Source organism: Crinia signifera, chromosome 11 (genome assembly GCF_055691185.1).
Source record: "Crinia signifera chromosome 11, ASM5569118v1, whole genome shotgun sequence".
Lineage (NCBI taxonomy): Eukaryota > Metazoa > Chordata > Amphibia > Anura > Myobatrachidae > Crinia > Crinia signifera.
Genome location: NC_139227.1, coordinates 123,691,989 through 123,710,644, shown reverse-complemented (window position 1 = coordinate 123,710,644; position 18,656 = coordinate 123,691,989). Strand labels below are relative to the sequence as shown.

General features: G+C 49.1%; 1 protein-coding gene across 1 annotated transcript; it reads left to right on the top strand.

The window, feature by feature from the left end:
• Positions 1 to 3,959: 3,959 nt before the first annotated feature.
• Positions 3,960 to 14,991, top strand: PSMA1 (proteasome 20S subunit alpha 1). The gene is made up of 10 exons (XM_083164662.1): positions 3,960 to 4,088; positions 7,583 to 7,627; positions 9,272 to 9,373; positions 10,310 to 10,413; positions 10,581 to 10,669; positions 10,979 to 11,049; positions 11,339 to 11,468; positions 11,592 to 11,671; positions 12,622 to 12,726; positions 14,734 to 14,991. The coding sequence occupies exons 1-10, from the start codon at positions 4,086 to 4,088 to the stop codon at positions 14,791 to 14,793; spliced, it is 789 nt and encodes a 262-aa protein (XP_083020788.1). The 5' UTR covers positions 3,960 to 4,085; the 3' UTR covers positions 14,794 to 14,991.
• Positions 14,992 to 18,656: the final 3,665 nt, after the last annotated feature.

The following is an 18,656-nucleotide window of genomic DNA, read 5'->3' as shown; positions in this document are numbered from 1 at the left end:
GCATCAACATCCCCGCACCCCCTCTTGGTCAAATACCGGCATTTGCAGCTGTTTGGGGAAGGGGGCAGGGCTAAAATGATGCAAGTTGCGTCATTTAGTACCACCCCCTCCCCGAAAAGACGCCTCAAATCACAACATTTACTGGGAGGGGTTTAACGTCAGCGCGCCCCGCCCCCACCGTTTATCACGATGAGGAGACTCTTAAGCTAGGCAAGTATGCTACAGTGTCAGTGTGTCAGGAAGTGTGGCCATTCACCAAGCAATCCAGTAGAGATGGCACTTGTCAGATGCTAATGTCTTTCTCTATAGCGGGTTGAGTACAAGGTGGATAGTTACCGTGGCGCTGTAACCAGGGGGATGATTCAACCTTTGCGCCAGGTTTACACCAGGAGAGTACAATAGCATAAGCATACCTCCCAAAAGTCCCGCTAGACTGTCGCGCTGTCCCTCCCGCGGGTCACAGTGTCAGTGACAGTTGGGGGAGCAGGTGTTCACCACTGCTCAGCTTGGTGATCACTAGGTGCTAGACATATCCAGAAAGCATTCCTCCCAAATGGCCCGTTTATAGTAGGCTATATGGAGGCTGTCTCACTGCACCTCCCTTGGGTGGCAATGTCCCGTGGACGGGGGGGCAGTTGGGGGCATAGGTGCCGATTTAACGTTTTGCTGGTGGGTGCTCAAGCCAAAACTATAGGGGAGTGGCTTCATGGGGAAGGGGCGTGGCCACAAAATAATACCGATTTATATTACGCAGCACAGTTGTCTCCAATATTCAAATTACGGCAGCAGAGTTCCCCTTTTTACACATTACAACACAATGTAACGATACACACCATGAAATGTATTAAAAGTAATCAATGCCACCAAAATGATTCAGTTATAATGCTCACATGACTATACTGTACATCACAGACCAAATGCCCAATCCTACACCAGCACGGCTGTGAGACACTGCTGATACAGTGAATGTAACAGAACAGTATAAGCTACATACCCCACTAATACAACCCTGCTGCACCCAAATATCCCAGTACGCCAGAATTGTCCTCAGTGACTCTGCTTCTGCCCCTACTCGCACAGCATGCCATCACTTTACACCCCTGCTGCGCCCAAACATCCCAGTACCCCAGCTGTGCTGCATGCAAAGTTACAATTTTATTAAATATTGGTGGAATGCCACAGTAAGAGGCCACTGGCCACACACTGGGACTAATTCTGGATAGTACACAACATCAGGGTTGCCGACTTTAAGATTCTCCTCTCCGGGAGAAGCCCGGAGAGGAGAGTTTCAGCAGCCGCTCAGGGGGCGGGGCTTACGAGTGACATCACTAAGCCCCGCCCCCATGCTGATAAAGCATCGAATTCACGTATCTGAGTGGAGGGGCGGGGCTAAAATGACGCGATTGTGCCGTTTTAGCTCCGCCCCCTCCTCTGAGACCTGAGGATTGCGGCATTTTAATGCCGCGATCCGGGGGTCAGCGGGGGTCCCCCCTGAATCCGGGAGGGTTGCCCACCCTTCCGGGGGCCGGGAGGGGGTACCCGATTTTCGGGAGACTCCCGGAAATTCCGGGAGGGTCGGCAACCCTGCACAACATTAATCTGCAAAGCCACGGAAGCCACATTTACTCCCTTTTGTGAATGCCATATATCATACATTTAATGTGAGTTAGAGAATCTTTCACCTGAAAGTCAGACTGGCCGTGACAATGCCAACTGCTGCAAAATCCAACCTATTAGCACATGCACCAGCTTCAGTGACACTGCCTACCTGTCCTGCACAATGGCGCACGGAGGAGAGGGAGGGGGAGGTTGTTGGCGTCGGTGATGGCGCCAGACGGAAGAGTGACACAGGACGCGTAAATGTGCGCGGGGTGTGGACTGATAAAGGAAGTGTCCTATAGTAGGGCGGCCGAGGCGGTGGGTATGATTTATTTTAAGAGCTAAATATTCAGCAGTGCTGCAGCGGCCAGCGGGACTCGGGGGGGGCTGCCAGCAGGTGCCCATGAATTTCCGTGGGTGCTCGAGCCCTTGAGCACCCACAGAATCGGCGCCTATGGTTGGGGGAGCAGGATATCACTAGTGCTCTGCAGAGAAGCTGCTGATCGCTGAAGAGATGCTGTTCTCATACACACGACATTTCTTCAGTGCAGGGAGGGAACCGGGGGCTGGTCAGCTGCTAGGGAAGCGCTGGGCCAAAAATTTCAACAAACAGGGGTTACTGTGCTAGACCACACCCCCTACCTAAGGTTTCTGCCATCCACATGCAGCGCCACCCCCTTTTGGACCGATTGGACCTGATTTGAAAATGACAGATGTTGGGAGGTATGCGGAAATGCCAAAAACTGGGCTTCTCCCCCGAAAAGGAGTCATGTAATGGGAGCCACCCTGCTTTATCATATTGACCTTTTAGCCATTGCCAACCTAATTCATGTCCACCTAAAGTTTGGATATTCTTTGTTGTGGTGAATATGAGACACATATACGTGAATACGCCTTTACGCTTGCACTTCACATATCTCTCGTGTTCTGCCTCTGTAAGCATAAAGAGGGGTTAATGCAAAATGCAGTCAAACATACATACATAGGCATACAAGTCCTATAGTATATAAGGTACGCCTAGAAATATTGCCCGAGATAGCCCATAGCAGGCATTCCTAACCTCTGTCTTTAAGATGCACGAAAGCCATAGTTGCCAACTTTTAGGGAGAGGGCAGCCAGCTCTGTGAGGTAGGGGGCGGGGCAATCCATGGGAGGCAAAAAGGGGGTGGTTCATGGGGCGGAGCCACGGAAGCAATGCTCTATTGGGGCGTGTCTAGTGATCACTGCATTTTAGCCCTGCCCCCCACCCGGTATTTCAGGCATTGCATGGCGAGGGGGCGGGGATAAAATGCCACAATCGCGTCATTTAACCCGCAGACCCGCCCCTGCCGAGGGACGGTTTGCGGGAGGTGGACAGCAATGCGGGAGGGTTGCCCCCCTTTCCGGGGGGCCGGGAGGGGCACCCGATTTCCGGAACCCTCACGGCCATTCTGGGAGGGTAGGCAACCCTGACTAAATCTGGACACATACTAGTAGTTACATGCCTCCAAACATGACCCATTCCAGGAGGGACACAATGCTCTGTTTCTGGACTTTCCTCTTACTGTATGATTGCCATCACCTGTTTTGAACAGGTTATGGGGCACATTTATCAACTAATATTTGCAGCTATATCCCCGATAACACCCGTTTCGGGGGTTAACCGCAAATATTAAGTATCACTGGAATTTATCACAGGGGACCGCAGCAGGAATCTCCGATCCCTGCTGCGATCCCCCCCCCCCCCCCCCTGCAGCGCCGCCGGCCGCATCCCCCATAGGTTTCTATGGGGGATGCGAAGCTGCCTGACGTATCAACATCGGGCAGCCCGGCTTCGCACCCCAGGGCTATCGCCATTCTGGTATGTCGATAGCCCATTGTAGCCTATGGCTACATATCGCACTGCCCGAGCGGCAGTGCGGTCAGCGGGGTCGTGGGGGGGTCAGCGCATAACCGCAGGCTCCTTTCAGAGCCCTTTCCCTGTGCCCTGAAGAAAATACATTGGGGCGAAATGATCGCATTTTACAATGCGATCCTGCGCGGTAATATTCCGCCCAGATCGCATTGTAAATGCCATCAATGGTAAATGGGGGCCTAAGTGATCAGAAAGGTGTTTCACCACAGGTGATGGCAATCAATAAGAGAGAAGCCCAGGAACAGAGCATTGTGTCCCTCCTGGAGAGGGGCATGCTGGGAGGTATGTCACTGCTACAGTAGCTGGTATAGAATTTTTATATACTGTACGGATGCTATTCCCCAGCATGGCTGGAACGCATAGTCATAGTTATGATGATGATGCTGCTGCTGCTGCTGCTGCTGCTCTCAGTGTTGTGTGAATGTGAACAATAAAGTTGTTAGAAGACGGAAGCGCGCGAATTGGGAGCAGCCTCTGTGGTCACACTGCGATCGACTGATCCGGCCTGGTAGGGGCGTGGCTTGCACTTACCAGACGCGAGGGTCAGAGCGTCGAGTTCCGGCATTATTCAGCAGTTGCGGTTCCGGGCACAATGGTGAGTGCGGGGCTCTGTGCCGTGCGGGGACTGTCATCTGCCGCCCGCTGTGTCCTTCCATGGTTACCCGCCGGGGTGCTGCTGGGCGCATGTGGGGCGCGGGGCGGGGAGCAGCAGGGTGTTTGGGAGCCGGAATATGGGTTCACACACTAGTGGCCCAGGAACTGAGGGCCAGGCTGGCTATTGTGGGGAGTGCCGGGAGGAGAGCTGTCAGCTGGTGGGGTGCAGGGTGCAGGGATGAGGTGTCTGTGGGGGTCATATGGTCCTCGTGGGTGAAGTGTGTGTGTGTCAGATGGTGTGGAGGGAACAGGGGTATCAGTCGGTCTGTGGGATGATGGTTGTGTGTGTGTGTGTGTGTGTGTGTGGGGGGGGGGGTGTTGAGGGCTGTCTGTGTGGGACTGAAGGCTGTAAAATGGTCTGTGGGGTTGAGTAGTGTATAGAGTTTTAAAGGGGTGGATGTTAGATGGGCTGGTTGAGTGTCAGGCATGGTGCTTGTGGGGATGAGCGGTGTCATAGGGTGCTTGTGGAGATAAGGGGTGTCATGGGGTGCTTGTGGAGATAAGGGGTGTCATGGGGTGCTTGTGGAGATAAGGGGTGTCATGGGGTGCTTGTGGAGATAAGGGGTGTCATGGGGTGCTTGTGGAGATAAGGGGTGTCATGGGGTGCTTGTGGAGATGAGCGGTGTCATGGGGTGCTTGTGGAGATAAGGGGTGTCATGGGGTACTTGGGGGCATGAGGGGTGTAATGGGGTGCTTGTGGAGATAAGGGGTGTCATGGGGTGCTTGTGGGCATGAGGGGTGTCATGGGGTGCTTGTGGGCATGAGGGGTGTCATGGGGTGCTTGTGGGCATGAAGGGTGTCATGGGGTGCTTGTGGGCATGAAGGGTGTCATGGGGTGCTTGTGGGCATGAGGGGTGTCATGGGGTGCTTGTGGGCATGAGGGGTGTCATGGGGTGCTTGTGGGCATGAGGGGTGTCATGGGGTGCTTGTGGGCATGAAGGGTGTCATGGGGTGCTTGTGGGCATGAGGGGTGTCATGGGGTGCTTGTGGGCATGAGGGGTGTCATGGGGTGCTTGTGGGCATGAGGGGTGTCATGGGGTGCTTGTGGGCATGAGGGGTGTCATGGGGTGCTTGTGGGCATGAGGGGTGTCATGGGGTGCTTGCGGGCATGACGAGTTTCTGACAGTGGTGTCTGATAGTTGAGTTGAATGATGGGATGAGGAGTTTTTTTTCTTTTAGGGTGTTAGATAATTGGGCTTGTGACGTTTGTTCTGTGTGGTAGATGATTGGTGGTAGATGTGGGTTGAGGGTATCAGATATAGTTGTGTTGCATGATTGACAACTGTCTTAATTGTTCATCTGTGAGGGAGTCGGAGGATGCACTACATTGTTTCTGTGATGTTACAATTGCACCTCTATATACATAGTCTATGCTCATTTATATAAAAAACGGAATATGGCGGCATGTCAGTATTTATCAGGAGGAGCCAGTAGTGTCCCCCTTGCTGGAGAACTGTTGGGGGACAGGGCCAGTCCACTCTCATGTATAGCACGTGATTGACGTATACAAGACATCGGAGTATGTAATAATGCTGCATTGCAAGTGGCAGCGGTTTTTTTTCTTGTTGTGGACAGGATCATAACTCATAACATTATTCTTTTATAGAGCTCATCTTTGTAACAGGTGGAATTCTAAAATATATCAGATATAGACTGGTCATTGGTATCGCAAATGTTATAATACCGTGTGCCCAGATCCTAGAAATAAATATGAAGTTGTTGCAGCAAAATGCCACAAACTCCCTGTTCTGTTTATCAGCCCACATCTCTGCAGTTCTGGTTTATACCAAATAATCCAGGAGAAATAGAACATTTGGTTTCACTGTGGGTAGTATTTATAAGTGTGTGAAGAAACCGGATTGTCACTGTTCCCAAACTGCTGTTACTTTCACTTTTGCTTTGTGACTCATCATGAGTCTTCTGCTGTGCAGTAGTTGTATCCTCTGGCTGATATTTCCCTGTAACCTGCTCAGTTACGGTCCAAATGGCAGACCGTGTCTAGGTAAGCAGTTGATGGGTTGACAGACAAAAGAACAACCTGGAAGTGTCGACACATGAATAGGCCAACATGAGTTTTTCACTTTTTTTTCCTCTCTGTTATAGCCTGTTTAATGAGTTGGTGGTGATAACTCTTTAAGATGAGTGTTAAATGGTTTTATTTATTTTTCCTGTCCTATGGGAATGCTGGGGGAGAAGCTTGATGCTGGGTAGATTTAGCACCTCTTATCTGATTCCCCTCCTTATATCTTTGGTGTGTGTGATTTTACTGAACTTAGATGAAGACCACAAGCAACAAGAATGTGGAATAATACCAGGAATTCCCTTACAATATGCTTTTTATTGTTAAGAAGTCAGTGTTGTGCCTGTAGTCACAGTATATTTAAAAAACAAACAAATATGTCAGTGTGGAGAGATGTTCATATATGAACAGTGAGGAATTTTCTGTAGTGCACAGAAATCTATACACTTCTTCACATCGTGTGTGGGGATACATATGATATCCCGGCACTGAAGAACGATCTGGCATTCCTATACAGAAAATCTATACGGTGGATCAGAAAGAGACCTAACCTTGGTACTACCCAACCTAACACCCCCCCCCAGGAAGAGCCTAAACCTGAACCTCCAATCCCGTAACCTAACCCGTCGCCCCATAAAACGAACCCACCCTTCCCCAGCCTGACTCTAACCCGCCTCGGCATACTTCCGTTCGGGTTGCTGTGTCCTCATCCATGTTGGTGCCAAAGTACTGACGGCAGTACGTAACTGATATAACTGCACCCTCATCTTCTCTTGCACTAGCTATTCCTTCAGTCTGTTCACCTTGTCTTTTGATGCCGCCTCCCCTTTGGTGACTTTGGCACTCTCGGCGAGCCAGTGTGATGGGTAAAGGTTCATTGTGAACTGTTGTGCCTTACCCTGCAACTCGTCACTGCCTACTGACCAGCTGCAGGAAGCTGTACAACCCTGTCCCTGTCCTTGTCACCCATTGTGGTTTTATTGCAATGTGTGCATTTTTGCCTTTGCAGTTCTTCCCTGCCTGGGATGGCGCTCTCTACAGTGGTGTTTCTAGCAAAGGTCTGGTCTGCATATCGGTGCTGAAATACAGACCAAACTGTGCTATAAGCACCACAACAGAGAGCGACAACCCGGGCAGGAAGAAGAACTGCATAGGTTTTGAAAGATGCAGGGTGCTAGAATGAACACTAATGGCAGGGAGAGCCCCGACGTCTGTCCTTTCTCTATAAGTCCTACAGTGCGGACCACGATCACCCACGCGATACATCCTGTCTCTCCTGTAATCGGGATCTTTGTGGTCTTTAGCATAACGCTTAATTCTCTGTTAGCCACTCATGTGTGTTTAGTTTTAGCATTATTGGTATATTTATGATGTGATTATTGGTAACCATGGTGATTTTTTCTTTCCATTGCCAGTTTCGCAACCAGTATGATAACGATGTGACCGTGTGGAGCCCCCAGGTAAGTGCCGGCTCTGTGTACTTGTTTTGTAGTTTGCCCCCCCCTTGTCTCAGCTGAACACACTGGATTGCTTATTAGTTACACAATCGTCTCTTTTCCTCCCTTCTCCTCCTTAAAAAAAACTCTTATGTAAACTTTCCTTGTGATCCTTCCAACATGAAAGTGGCCAAATAAACCACTACAGGGAGTGTTCCGAGATAGCTGCCGTTCAGAATGAGCCAGTACAGGACAGCCGGCATCGCTCATCGTACACTCTGCTGCCTAAAACGCCTTCACCAGTTGCTAGGAAGAAGTGGGCATGGTGGCCTATGGGCATGGGGACTTCGTGTCTGCCTATTTCAGCCCTTGAAACCCAATAGTTAAACTGTTGCTAATAAACTCTCAACAATGGTCTTGCATTATCCTTTGTCCTTGCAAAAAGTAATCACAAAAACCAACAGAGCCAGAAGGATAAAACAATGTAGTAGTATAAGACTATGCACATATAAACCATTATTAAGGGGTCTATTTATTAAGCCTGAGGCTATTTAATCCAGGGTTCAGAATTCTGGTACTTTTCGCTGGCTCCTGACAGTGTTTCGAGTGTCGGATAGTCCTGAAATAGGCAAAAACGTATGCATATTGTTGGAAAACGACCGTGAATTCGACAATCCGGGGCTGTTACCGACAAAATAGATCCAACTTAAAAAAAAAAAAAAAAAAAGTGGATCTGACCACCTTCATTGCTGTCGGTATCGCCAGCTTTGCGGTCGTTAATGACAGCATTGAATAGGCGAGTGCTGATATTTATCCTGACAGAAATATCGGAAAAGATGGAATTATCCCCCGAGCCCCTCCCCTTGGAGAGGTATGAGCTCTTATTTACAAGGCCTGGAATAGAGGAGATTAAGAAGTGGGGAGATCGGGGTAAATTTACGAAGTTTGGACTTCTATTGAAGATGTTGCCCATAGCAACCAATCAGTATCTTCTGCTTATCTACATACCCTATAGAACTGGGTTTAGACACGTATAGTGGCTTAACTCTGTGCCTTTGGGACACTGTAGTACTAGATCAGTGATGGCTAACCTTGACACTCCAGCTGCCGTTGAACTATGCATCCCAGCATGCCCTGCTACAGTTTTACTATTTGGCCATGCCATAACTGATGCAGGGCATGCTGGGATGCGTAGTTCAACAGCTGGAGTGTCAGTTAGCCATCACTGTCCTAGATGGAGACCATGTCACTGACTCTTAGTACATTTTCTGCTCCCCACCTCCCAAGACTTCTAGTAGACATGGCATTCAAACGTGAACTGAGAAACCATTAAATTGCCACCATTAATTAATGTGGTGCTCAAAACAGTTGACCACCTCACTCACTCTCTGCATCCTGAGTCTGTAACATCTGCATCTGTTACCAGATTTTGAGTAATGCTAATCATTATGTGTATGGCAATCTAATACAATGGTGTTGTAAAGTTGTCTTGTGTCTCACTAACAACATATTACTCCCCTGGTTCAGTAATTATTCTACTTTGCAATGATAGAGAATCGTCAGTAAATGTTTTAGCAGAAAGGGACAATAATTATTAGGTAAACATTACTGGTGGGAACACTGGGGGGATTTTGTGCACAGAAATATAGGTTTTATTCTGTCTTCTAGGGGCGAATCCATCAGATTGAGTATGCGATGGAAGCCGTGAAGCAGGGATCTGCCACCGTAGGACTGAAGTCTAAGACTCATGCAGTGCTCGTAGCATTAAAGGTAACTTCCCTATTCTGCGCGAGAGCTAAAGGCCGTCATTCCTCTTGGGAACCTAATAGCGGATGTCTTGTGGTGTCTCATGTATTTTGGAAGCAGGGCTCATTGCTCCTGCAAATCTATTCCGTTCTGGAACACAATTTAGCTCTTTGAACACGTTTTGTGCACAGTTCCCACAATAAATGAGTATTCCTCCTTCATACTCCATGGCGGTTGGGTGTAAGATCATTCCAGATGGCTAGAGATAGGTATGGTGTATATCTAGCGGGGCTCCTCCTCTTCCCCTGTGTCATTTCCTGTCTCTTGCATAGGACTTCTTATTTTCTGCACAGCTGGTGTTGGGATCTCTCATCGCCCCTGGAAGATGCCACTGTGCCCCTAACTATTATATTAGGGCCCAAGCCGGAGTTCTTTCCCTGGTTCTCATCATGAGATACATGTTAACCAAACAGCCAGGTGTGTGTGTGTGTGTGTGTGTGTGTGTGTGTGTGTGTATGTATGTGTACATACACGTGCAATCATGTCATGAAGGTTTAACGCTGCCAGTTTGTATGTGTCCTGCTATTTTGGAATCCAAGAGGTACAAGAGGGCCCTATATGGTATACCTAAGGTCTGGTTGGTCTTTCCTGCGGTCCCAAACAGATTGTTGCTCCTGACAGATCATTATGCCGCTGTAAGGCATTCATTTCCCCCCAGCTAGCAGCTGAAAACTTGTCTGTGTAGGCAGCCGCACAGGGAAGCCGTTCTGTCCTTTATCATGTGGTTTAAATGTGTGAAATTTGAGGAATGGACAATATTGTCTGTACACCACGTTCCTGATCAGAGAATGTATCTGTGCCAACAAGACGCATTTAACAGAAGTGAGTTGGAAATCCTCGGTTGTGGTGACGGGTACAGATAGAGGCCAGTTATATGTAACATTGCATTGTATTGTACAGAGAGCCCAGTCTGAGCTGGCCGCCCATCAGAAGAAGATACTCAATGTGGACAATCACATCGGGATCTCCATCGCCGGCCTCACTGCTGACGCCCGGCTGCTGTGGTGAGTACTCATCTTTTGGATATCGGAATTGGATTATATGTTATAAACTGAAAGGTCACCAGTTCTGAGCTCTTCTGGTACACTGCATGTCATACACTGAGTGTAATCTTATGTACCAGGCCTAGACTGTGTCACTTGTTCATTCTCACTCTGATTGTGCTTTTCAGTAATTTCATGCGCCAGGAATGTCTGGATTCCCGATTCGTGTTTGACCGCCCACTGCCAGTGTCCCGACTCGTCTCTCTGATTGGCAGTAGTATCCTTTTCCACAGATAGGTGGCTGTATTACTTGGTTGTAAAGGGGCCATTTCTGCGAATACATGGTTAAGCACAGACGGGTAGATGTATTAAACCTGGGGAAGCGAAGGTAATAACACACCAGCCAATCAGCTCCTAGCTGTCATTTTTCAAACATGGTCTGTGACATGACAGTTAGGAGCTGATTGGTGCGTGATCCCATTACACTTTTTCACTTCGCCAGGCTTTATACATCAGTATTGGCCGTGCTCGTGTCTGTAACGGAATGTGCTTTCTGTTCTTCTGCATATTTCTTAACCGTCTTCAGAAACCCAAGTCCCAACTCAGCGCTATGGGAGGCGGCCATACGGCGTTGGACTTCTCATTGCAGGATTTGATGTAAGTGCTCAGACGCCTGTTCAGCATTTTTCCATTAACTGCATGGGCTGGCGCGTGGCTTATCGCCATGCCAACTCCGATCTCCCAATCGTCATGCTGCTATTACGGGTGCGATACGAGATTCCAGGGTGGAGGATTCCAGGTATCACAATACCGACACTGGCATCCCAACAGTTGGAGAATACAGTTTACTGTTCACTATTAGCGTCGTAAGAAGGCGGAATAGTGCTAGGAGTGCTATAAAATGGGTGGTAATCCCCAGTGATTAATCTTTTTCTTCGCTCCCCAGGACATGGGACCCCACATCTTCCAGACCTGCCCCTCAGCAAACTACTTTGACTGCAAAGCGATGTCTATTGGGGCGCGGTCACAGTCCGCTCGCACGTACCTGGAGAGACGCATGACGGAGTTCAGTGACAGTGAGTCTGACATACGTGTCCGAGGTCATGTGTGATGCTGTGTGTGTGTGTGTACGTACATGTATCGTGATCTGGTGTCTGGCAGAACAGTTCTCGTGTATGAATAACACACTCTCCTTTCAGGCAATCTGAATGAACTGGTTAAACATGGGCTCCGAGCCTTACGGGAAACACTACCTGCAGAACAAGACCTGACCACAAAGGTAGGAGAGTGCACTGTTGCCCTGAACATCCCCCTCCACCCTATATGCTAAACTGCGTGACACCCCCTTGATATTCATTTATTTATCAATAAGATAGCAGTAGAGGTGCCCATAAACGGTGCGAGGGTGCCGTGCGATGCGCGCTCCCGCGGGCATCCCATCGCACAGCACATAGTCTGTGCAGCCCGTGCTTTTTGAACTAACTTTGGTTCGTGCGCAAGGCGCATGCGATACGATCTACTACAAAACTCACAGAAATATTGTACAGTGTATGGGCACCTTAAGATTTTTCACCACTAGCAAGTCTTCATTTTCAACGAGTAACAGAAAAAAAAAAAATCTCTATTTACAGATGTGTCGACATACGTCTATCCTCCATGTGATACGAGTCGCGTTATAGAGAACGCATGAGCACTGTGTGACTTCATTCTGTAGCGCTGGGGTTTTTTTTTTTTTGCGGCTTTTTCAGTTAATTATCATATTCACAAAATGGAGTGAATAAGGCGCACAAGCGGTTTCCACTGATGAAAATAATATGCAGAGTGTCTATATTCCTGGTGGCTGTATCTGAATAAGAAATGTAACGTTACAGTGTTTTCCTGGATGTCGCATATCATTTTAATCCGCAGAAGATGCTTGTGTATCCTGTTTGCTCAGTTTTGCAAATAAGAAGCTATTTAAAGTAAGAAGTCCCCCGAAAAGAGGCCAGTCTCTGCCAAGTTGTGTCATGGCACGACTCGATGGACTGTTTTTAACGCTAAAGGAGGCTAGTACATGGACACAATAATGTAATTATATAATTGCAATCTCTGCAGATTGCATTTCAGTGGGAAATCCGTACAAGGGATAGGGCTGGCGTATTGCCTTTAGTCACGTGCAGGAAGCTGGGGCTCGATGAATGTTTCCTAGCATCAAACTGTAATAAATGGCTAATAAACTGTATTCGGCAGAACGTATCTATTGGTATCGTTGGAAAAGAGTTGGAGTTTACCATCTACGATGATGACGAGGTCGCCTCATTTCTGGAAGGCCTAGAAGAGCGGCCGCAGAGGAAGGTGGGTGAATGTTCTAGGATAAGTTGCACTTCAGTGGCCTCCAGGTACAAGTCTGTTGGCTTCCTGGCAGTTATGGGCCTAATTCATGTTTGTATGTAAAGCAAAATATCAAGCAGCTAGGAAAAACTATGCTGCACTGCAGGTGGGGCAGATATGCCCCTGCTAGGTGGTCCGGGAAACGGGACAGTAATGACTACATCTGTGAACCCGCTTGGTGGTCTGGGAAACGGGACAGTAATGTCTACAACTGTGCACCCGCTAGGTGGTTCGGGAAACGGGACGGTAATGACTACACCTGTGCACCCGCTAGGTAATCCGGGAAACGGGACGGTAATGACTACACCTGTGCACCCGCTAGGTGAACTGGGAAACGGGACGGTAATGACTACACCTGTGCACCCGCTAGGTGGTCTGGGAAACGGGACGGTAATGACTACACCTGTGCACCCGCTAGGTGGTCCGGGAAACGGGACGGTAATGACTACACCTGTGCACCCGCTAGGTGGTCCGGGAAATGGGACGGTAATGACTACACCTGTGCACCCGCTAGGTGAACTGGGAAACGGGACGGTAATGACTACACCTGTGCACCCGCTAGGTGGTCTGGGAAACGGGACGGTAATGACTACACCTGTGCACCCGCTAGGTGAACTGGGAAACGGGACGGTAATGACTACACCTGTGCACCCGCTAGGTGAACTGGGAAACGGGACGGTAATGACTACACCTGTGCACCCGCTAGGTGAACTGGGAAACGGGACGGTAATGACTACACCTGTGCACCCGCTAGGTGGTCTGGGAAACGGGACGGTAATGACTACACCTGTGCACCCGCTAGGTAATCCGGGAAACGGGACGGTAATGACTACACCTGTGCACCCGCTAGGTGAACTGGGAAACGGGACGGTAATGACTACACCTGTGCACCCGCTAGGTGGTCTGGGAAACGGGACGGTAATGACTACACCTGTGCACCCGCTAGGTAATCCGGGAAACGGGACGGTAATGACTACACCTGTGCACCCGCTAGGTGAACTGGGAAACGGGACGGTAATGACTACACCTGTAAACGGGACGGTAATGACTACACCTGTGCACCCGCTAGGTGAACTGGGGGACGGTAATGACTACACCTGTGCACCCGCTAGGTGAACTGGGAAACGGGACGGTAATGACTACACCTGTGCACCCGCTAGGTGAACTGGGAAACGGGACGGTAATGACTACACCTGTGCACCCGCTAGGTGGTCTGGGAAACGGGACGGTAATGACTACACCTGTGCACCCGCTAGGTGGTCCGGGAAACGGGACGGTAATGACTACATCTGTGCACCCGCTAGGTGGTCCGGGAAACGGGACGGTAATGACTACACCTGTGCACCCGCTAGGTGGTCTGTGTACTGTGACCGTAATAACTACACCTGTGCACCAGCTAGATGGTCTGGAAAACGGGACAGTAATGACTACACCTGTGCACTCGCTAGGTGGTATGGGTACTGTGACAGTAATGACTACACCTGTGCACCAGCTAGGTGGTCCGGGAAACGGGACAGTAATGACTACACCTGTGCACTCGCTAGGTGGTATAGGTACTGTGACAGTAATGACTACACCTGTGCACTCGCTAGGTGGTATGGGTACTGTGACAGTAATGACTACACCTGTGCACCAGCTAGGTGGTCCGGGAAATGGGACCGTAATGAAATGTAAACTGCTAGGTCTCTAGTATAGCTTTGACCAGGCTTGCCCTAAACAGATAATGTGTTACCCCTATAGATTTTAGATGGCCTGTTAAGTTCAGCATTCATTTTAGAACGCGCTTGTCATCCGATGTCACACAGCCATAAAGGTCAGGAGCTGTCACTTCTAGCAGAGTATCCACCCTCCCAGGAGGTGACGTTGGCGTATGGCTGTAGTCCACACTTGCTTGCTATATGAAACCTGTGTCCTTCTGTATAGGGATTATACATGTGCTGCTGGTAACCAGGTTTTATTTCCTCTCTCCAGACTGCACCACCTGCTGCCGAGGAGCCAGTGGAGAAACCAGAGGAACCGATGGAGCACTAGACTTAATGGGGGGTTTTGTACAACATTATTTTGTTTTTGAAAATAGTCATCTTCTCCGGTCTCCAGTTATTGGGATTTCACTTCAGATTACATCCGTAGACCCGTCCAATGGCGGCAGGCTTACAAAGTGTTTTCTATGATTCCGCATTGTCCCGTGTCACTGCTGTAGGCGAATGAAATAAAATTGTTTTCCTTGAAGCAGAGTTTCGTAGAATCTCTATCTATCTATCTATCTATCTATCTATCTATATATATATATATATCGCCGTTTTTTCTAGAGGTGATGAAGGTGCCCTGCAACTAGGAACATACAGGGTTATTGGGACCTTTGCAGAGCCCTGCGCACAAGTAATTGCTGCCCCGCCCCGTGCAAGCCTGCAAATTGCTTAGCACGGCTTAGGAAAATTACCTGGATCGGCCATGCACTGCAGATCCATTCACAAGCTGCTCCCCATCAAATGATTTCCCAGTGTGTGCGTAACCCAGGACTGACTCAGCGGCTGTGATTGGGTGGAGCTGACATCACATGACTTCCCCTCAAACACCTGGGCACGCTTGTGTTTTTCCTGACACTCCCAGAAAACAGACAGTTACCACCCCCCCCCTTCCCCCATACATCAGCTTCCTGTCAATCAACTTGCGTACAGCCAAGGATTAAAGCAAAAGTAGCAGTTTTTGGTACTTCTTTACTTTCACGGTGCCACTAGATTAGGAAAGATAGGATATCGCGGTCATCGCGGGCATTGAATGCACTAAAAAAATCGGGTGCGACGCAATGCCCGCGATTTCCTATAGGGACCAATGTTAAATTTCTCAATTGACACGATTTTTCTGTTCAATGCCTCAATTGACACGATTTTTCCATAGGAAACAATGTTAAATGGCCCACAGAGGCCAAATAGCCACCCTGAAGTGTGAAATGGCCCCCACAATTGTTAACGCCACCCCCACGATCAACGTGAACCCGAAGCGTGGCGAGCGCAGCGAGCCCGCGAGGGGCGGCGGTACGCGTCCTACGACCTTTTCATACCCCCACTATCCACGTCGGCGTGGAGTTGAGAATAGAATAGTGTGGCGAGCGCAGCGAGCCACCGAGCCCGAAGCGTGGCGACGAGGATACCTGCGAAGGGACGCGTTTACCTGTGAAGGTATCCGCGTCCCCTCGCGGGGCTCGCCACACTATTCTATTCTCAACTCCACGCCGACGTGGATAGTGGGGGTATGAAAAGGTCGGAGGACGCGTACCGCCGCCCCTCGCGGGCTCGCTGCGCTCGCCACCCTTCGGGTTCACGTTGATCGTGGGGTGGCGTTAACAATTGTGGGGGCCATTTCACACTTCAGGGTGGCTATTTGGCCTCTGTGGGCCATTTAACATTGTTTCCTATGGAAAAATCGTGTCAATTGAGGCATTGAACAGTAAAATCGGGTCAATTGAGAAATTTAACATTGGTCCCTATGGGAAATCGCGGGCATCGCGTCGCACCCGATTTTTAGTGCATTCAATGGCCGCGATGCCCGCGATTTCTAGTGGCGCCGTGAAAGTACAGAAGTACCCAGTTTTTTATTGCAGGATGGGCTTGTACATGCCCACTACGGCCCGTATGCATTCGCTGTCTGTTGATTATCGCCCCTAGCCTGCGAGGTTTGCAGCCATGTGATCAGATCTGAATAACACCCATAGATCTGACGCTGGAGTATTAAGTGGGGAACAGGGGTGGGGATATGGCTGGGTTGGATAGGCACACCTGTCTCCTGTATATGACTAGGAGGAAGTCCCACCTTGGCCCAGTGCAGCGTTACAGCACACATTATTTTCATTTTTACATTGCAATTAACATGGAAATCGCCTTAGTAGCAGTTGTGAGGTCCTGGGACATCCTGCACAATAACGTCCTTTGGTTGCACTGTGCATATGTGAAGCACACGTCGTCTTGTGTACAGAGGAAACCCACAGGAGCAAGATCCCTCCCCACAGTACAGAGACTCTCCTGCTGCACCAATCGAAATGCATTACTGGTCTGGTCTCCTAGCTGCTGATCTACATAACTACTGGGCGGTGCTGGGCGCTACGAGCCAGGTTATAAAGGCACAGACAGAATATACAGTATGTAACACACGCATATATCTATAGAATCGGGAAAGGGGATCCAGATGGCCGATGTCTAGGTCAAAAGGTTGATGTACATATGATTGACATAATTAAAAGGTTGACATGGCAATGGTTGGTGCATGAAAAGGTTGACATAAGATTTTTGTTTTGGCGGGGACTGTGATTGGGATCGGTAATCTGTGCCGAGCACAGCGAGTGTCCTGGCCTGGGGGTTGGCGAGCGAAGCGGTACACTAATTGGGGGTCATGTGCTCTGGTGTTGACATTGACAATGGAAAACTTGACCTTTATCCAGTGTTGACCTTGTGCATATTGTCTTTTTGGGGTCGACAAAATGACTGCTGACCTCCTAGACACTGTCTGTGGTCTATACCACACCTGCAGGGAGGAGGGGGCGGTTGTTGTTGGTCAGGCTGATCAGTGTGTGTCCCGCAGGAAACACGGAGCCCCTACAAACCAATGGTTCGCTCACCCAGATGAGTCTCTCTGTGCTCGTTGCTCACAGCCCTTTTATATAAACCTGCCCTTACATTATCCTTGGTCTTCCTGTAAGTTGCTGCAGTCTCTGGCAGGACATCTCCCGAGGGCCTCAGCTGGAAGGAAGTGGTCTGACGAAGATTCTGGCAGCGCTTCTAATTGTGCTGTAATTACTTCTGCGAGGGGAAACAATAACTTCAGGAGGGATCGCTACATCCTCTTAGAAAACGTCCAGTTTTTATATATGAGTTTGATCTCGACCTGGGCATTGCTACCATGGCAGACATCTGGGATGGCCCAGTGCCCGGGGAGGAGAAATGTCCTGCACTTATCCTCTTGCCGCATCTGTGATACATGGACAGTGCCCATCTGCGGCTATAGTGCAGGACAGAGATGTGGGATAAGGCCGGGAATATTACAGCTTGGATACAGACTGGGTAACATGAAGGGGAAAAGGAACTGGGACTCTCATAATCACCTGGAGCAGAGGCCCTATGGACAATGGGAGGAGATTGAGGGTCTCATTCACTCGCAGCACAGCGAGTAGGTAACCACGCCCCATGCGCTGTAAAATCCCGCCTTCAGAAGGGGTTTGCTGGGCTGCAGATGGATGTATACGGGTACACATATATTTGCATGCGGCCGCTCAGAAAAAATGATTAGATTTTTACTTACAATGGAATCATTTTCTTCCCTCTTCTCCCTGGTGTTTTCCACCAGATAAATGTTCCATAGCTGTGTAATTCAGGGCATGCTGGGATGTATAGTTCCACAGCAGCTGGCGGTGAATATTACACATACATACCTCTCACCGTGACCTATTCCAGGAGTGATAAAATGCTCTGTTCCTCTACGTCAATCTTTAATTTATGAGGCCATCCCTAGCGTTCTAACACCTTTGTTAGATAATAGTGACGGCAATAATACATTTAGATTGAAGTCCAGAACAGAGCATTTTGTTCTTCTTGGAATGGGTCATGTTGGCAGATATGGCATATGCACTTATACTAATTGCTTATCTTGCCGTCTGTAACCTACCAGGGTACAGGGAAAACTCTCATGTGTAATGTTCTCTATTTCAGCTATTTTCTAATGCTGCAATAACCTGGCTTATCGCCGGGTCTAACCCGGTTACTGCTCAGTGTAAAAGGTTCTGTGAAACATAACCCAGGTTAAGTGATCTGAGAATATAAAATTACCAGGGTTGGTAATGTGTAACCAGCTGCACCCTCCACCTGCTACCCCGGATGGGGGTGATTATGCGGTCCATGTCATCA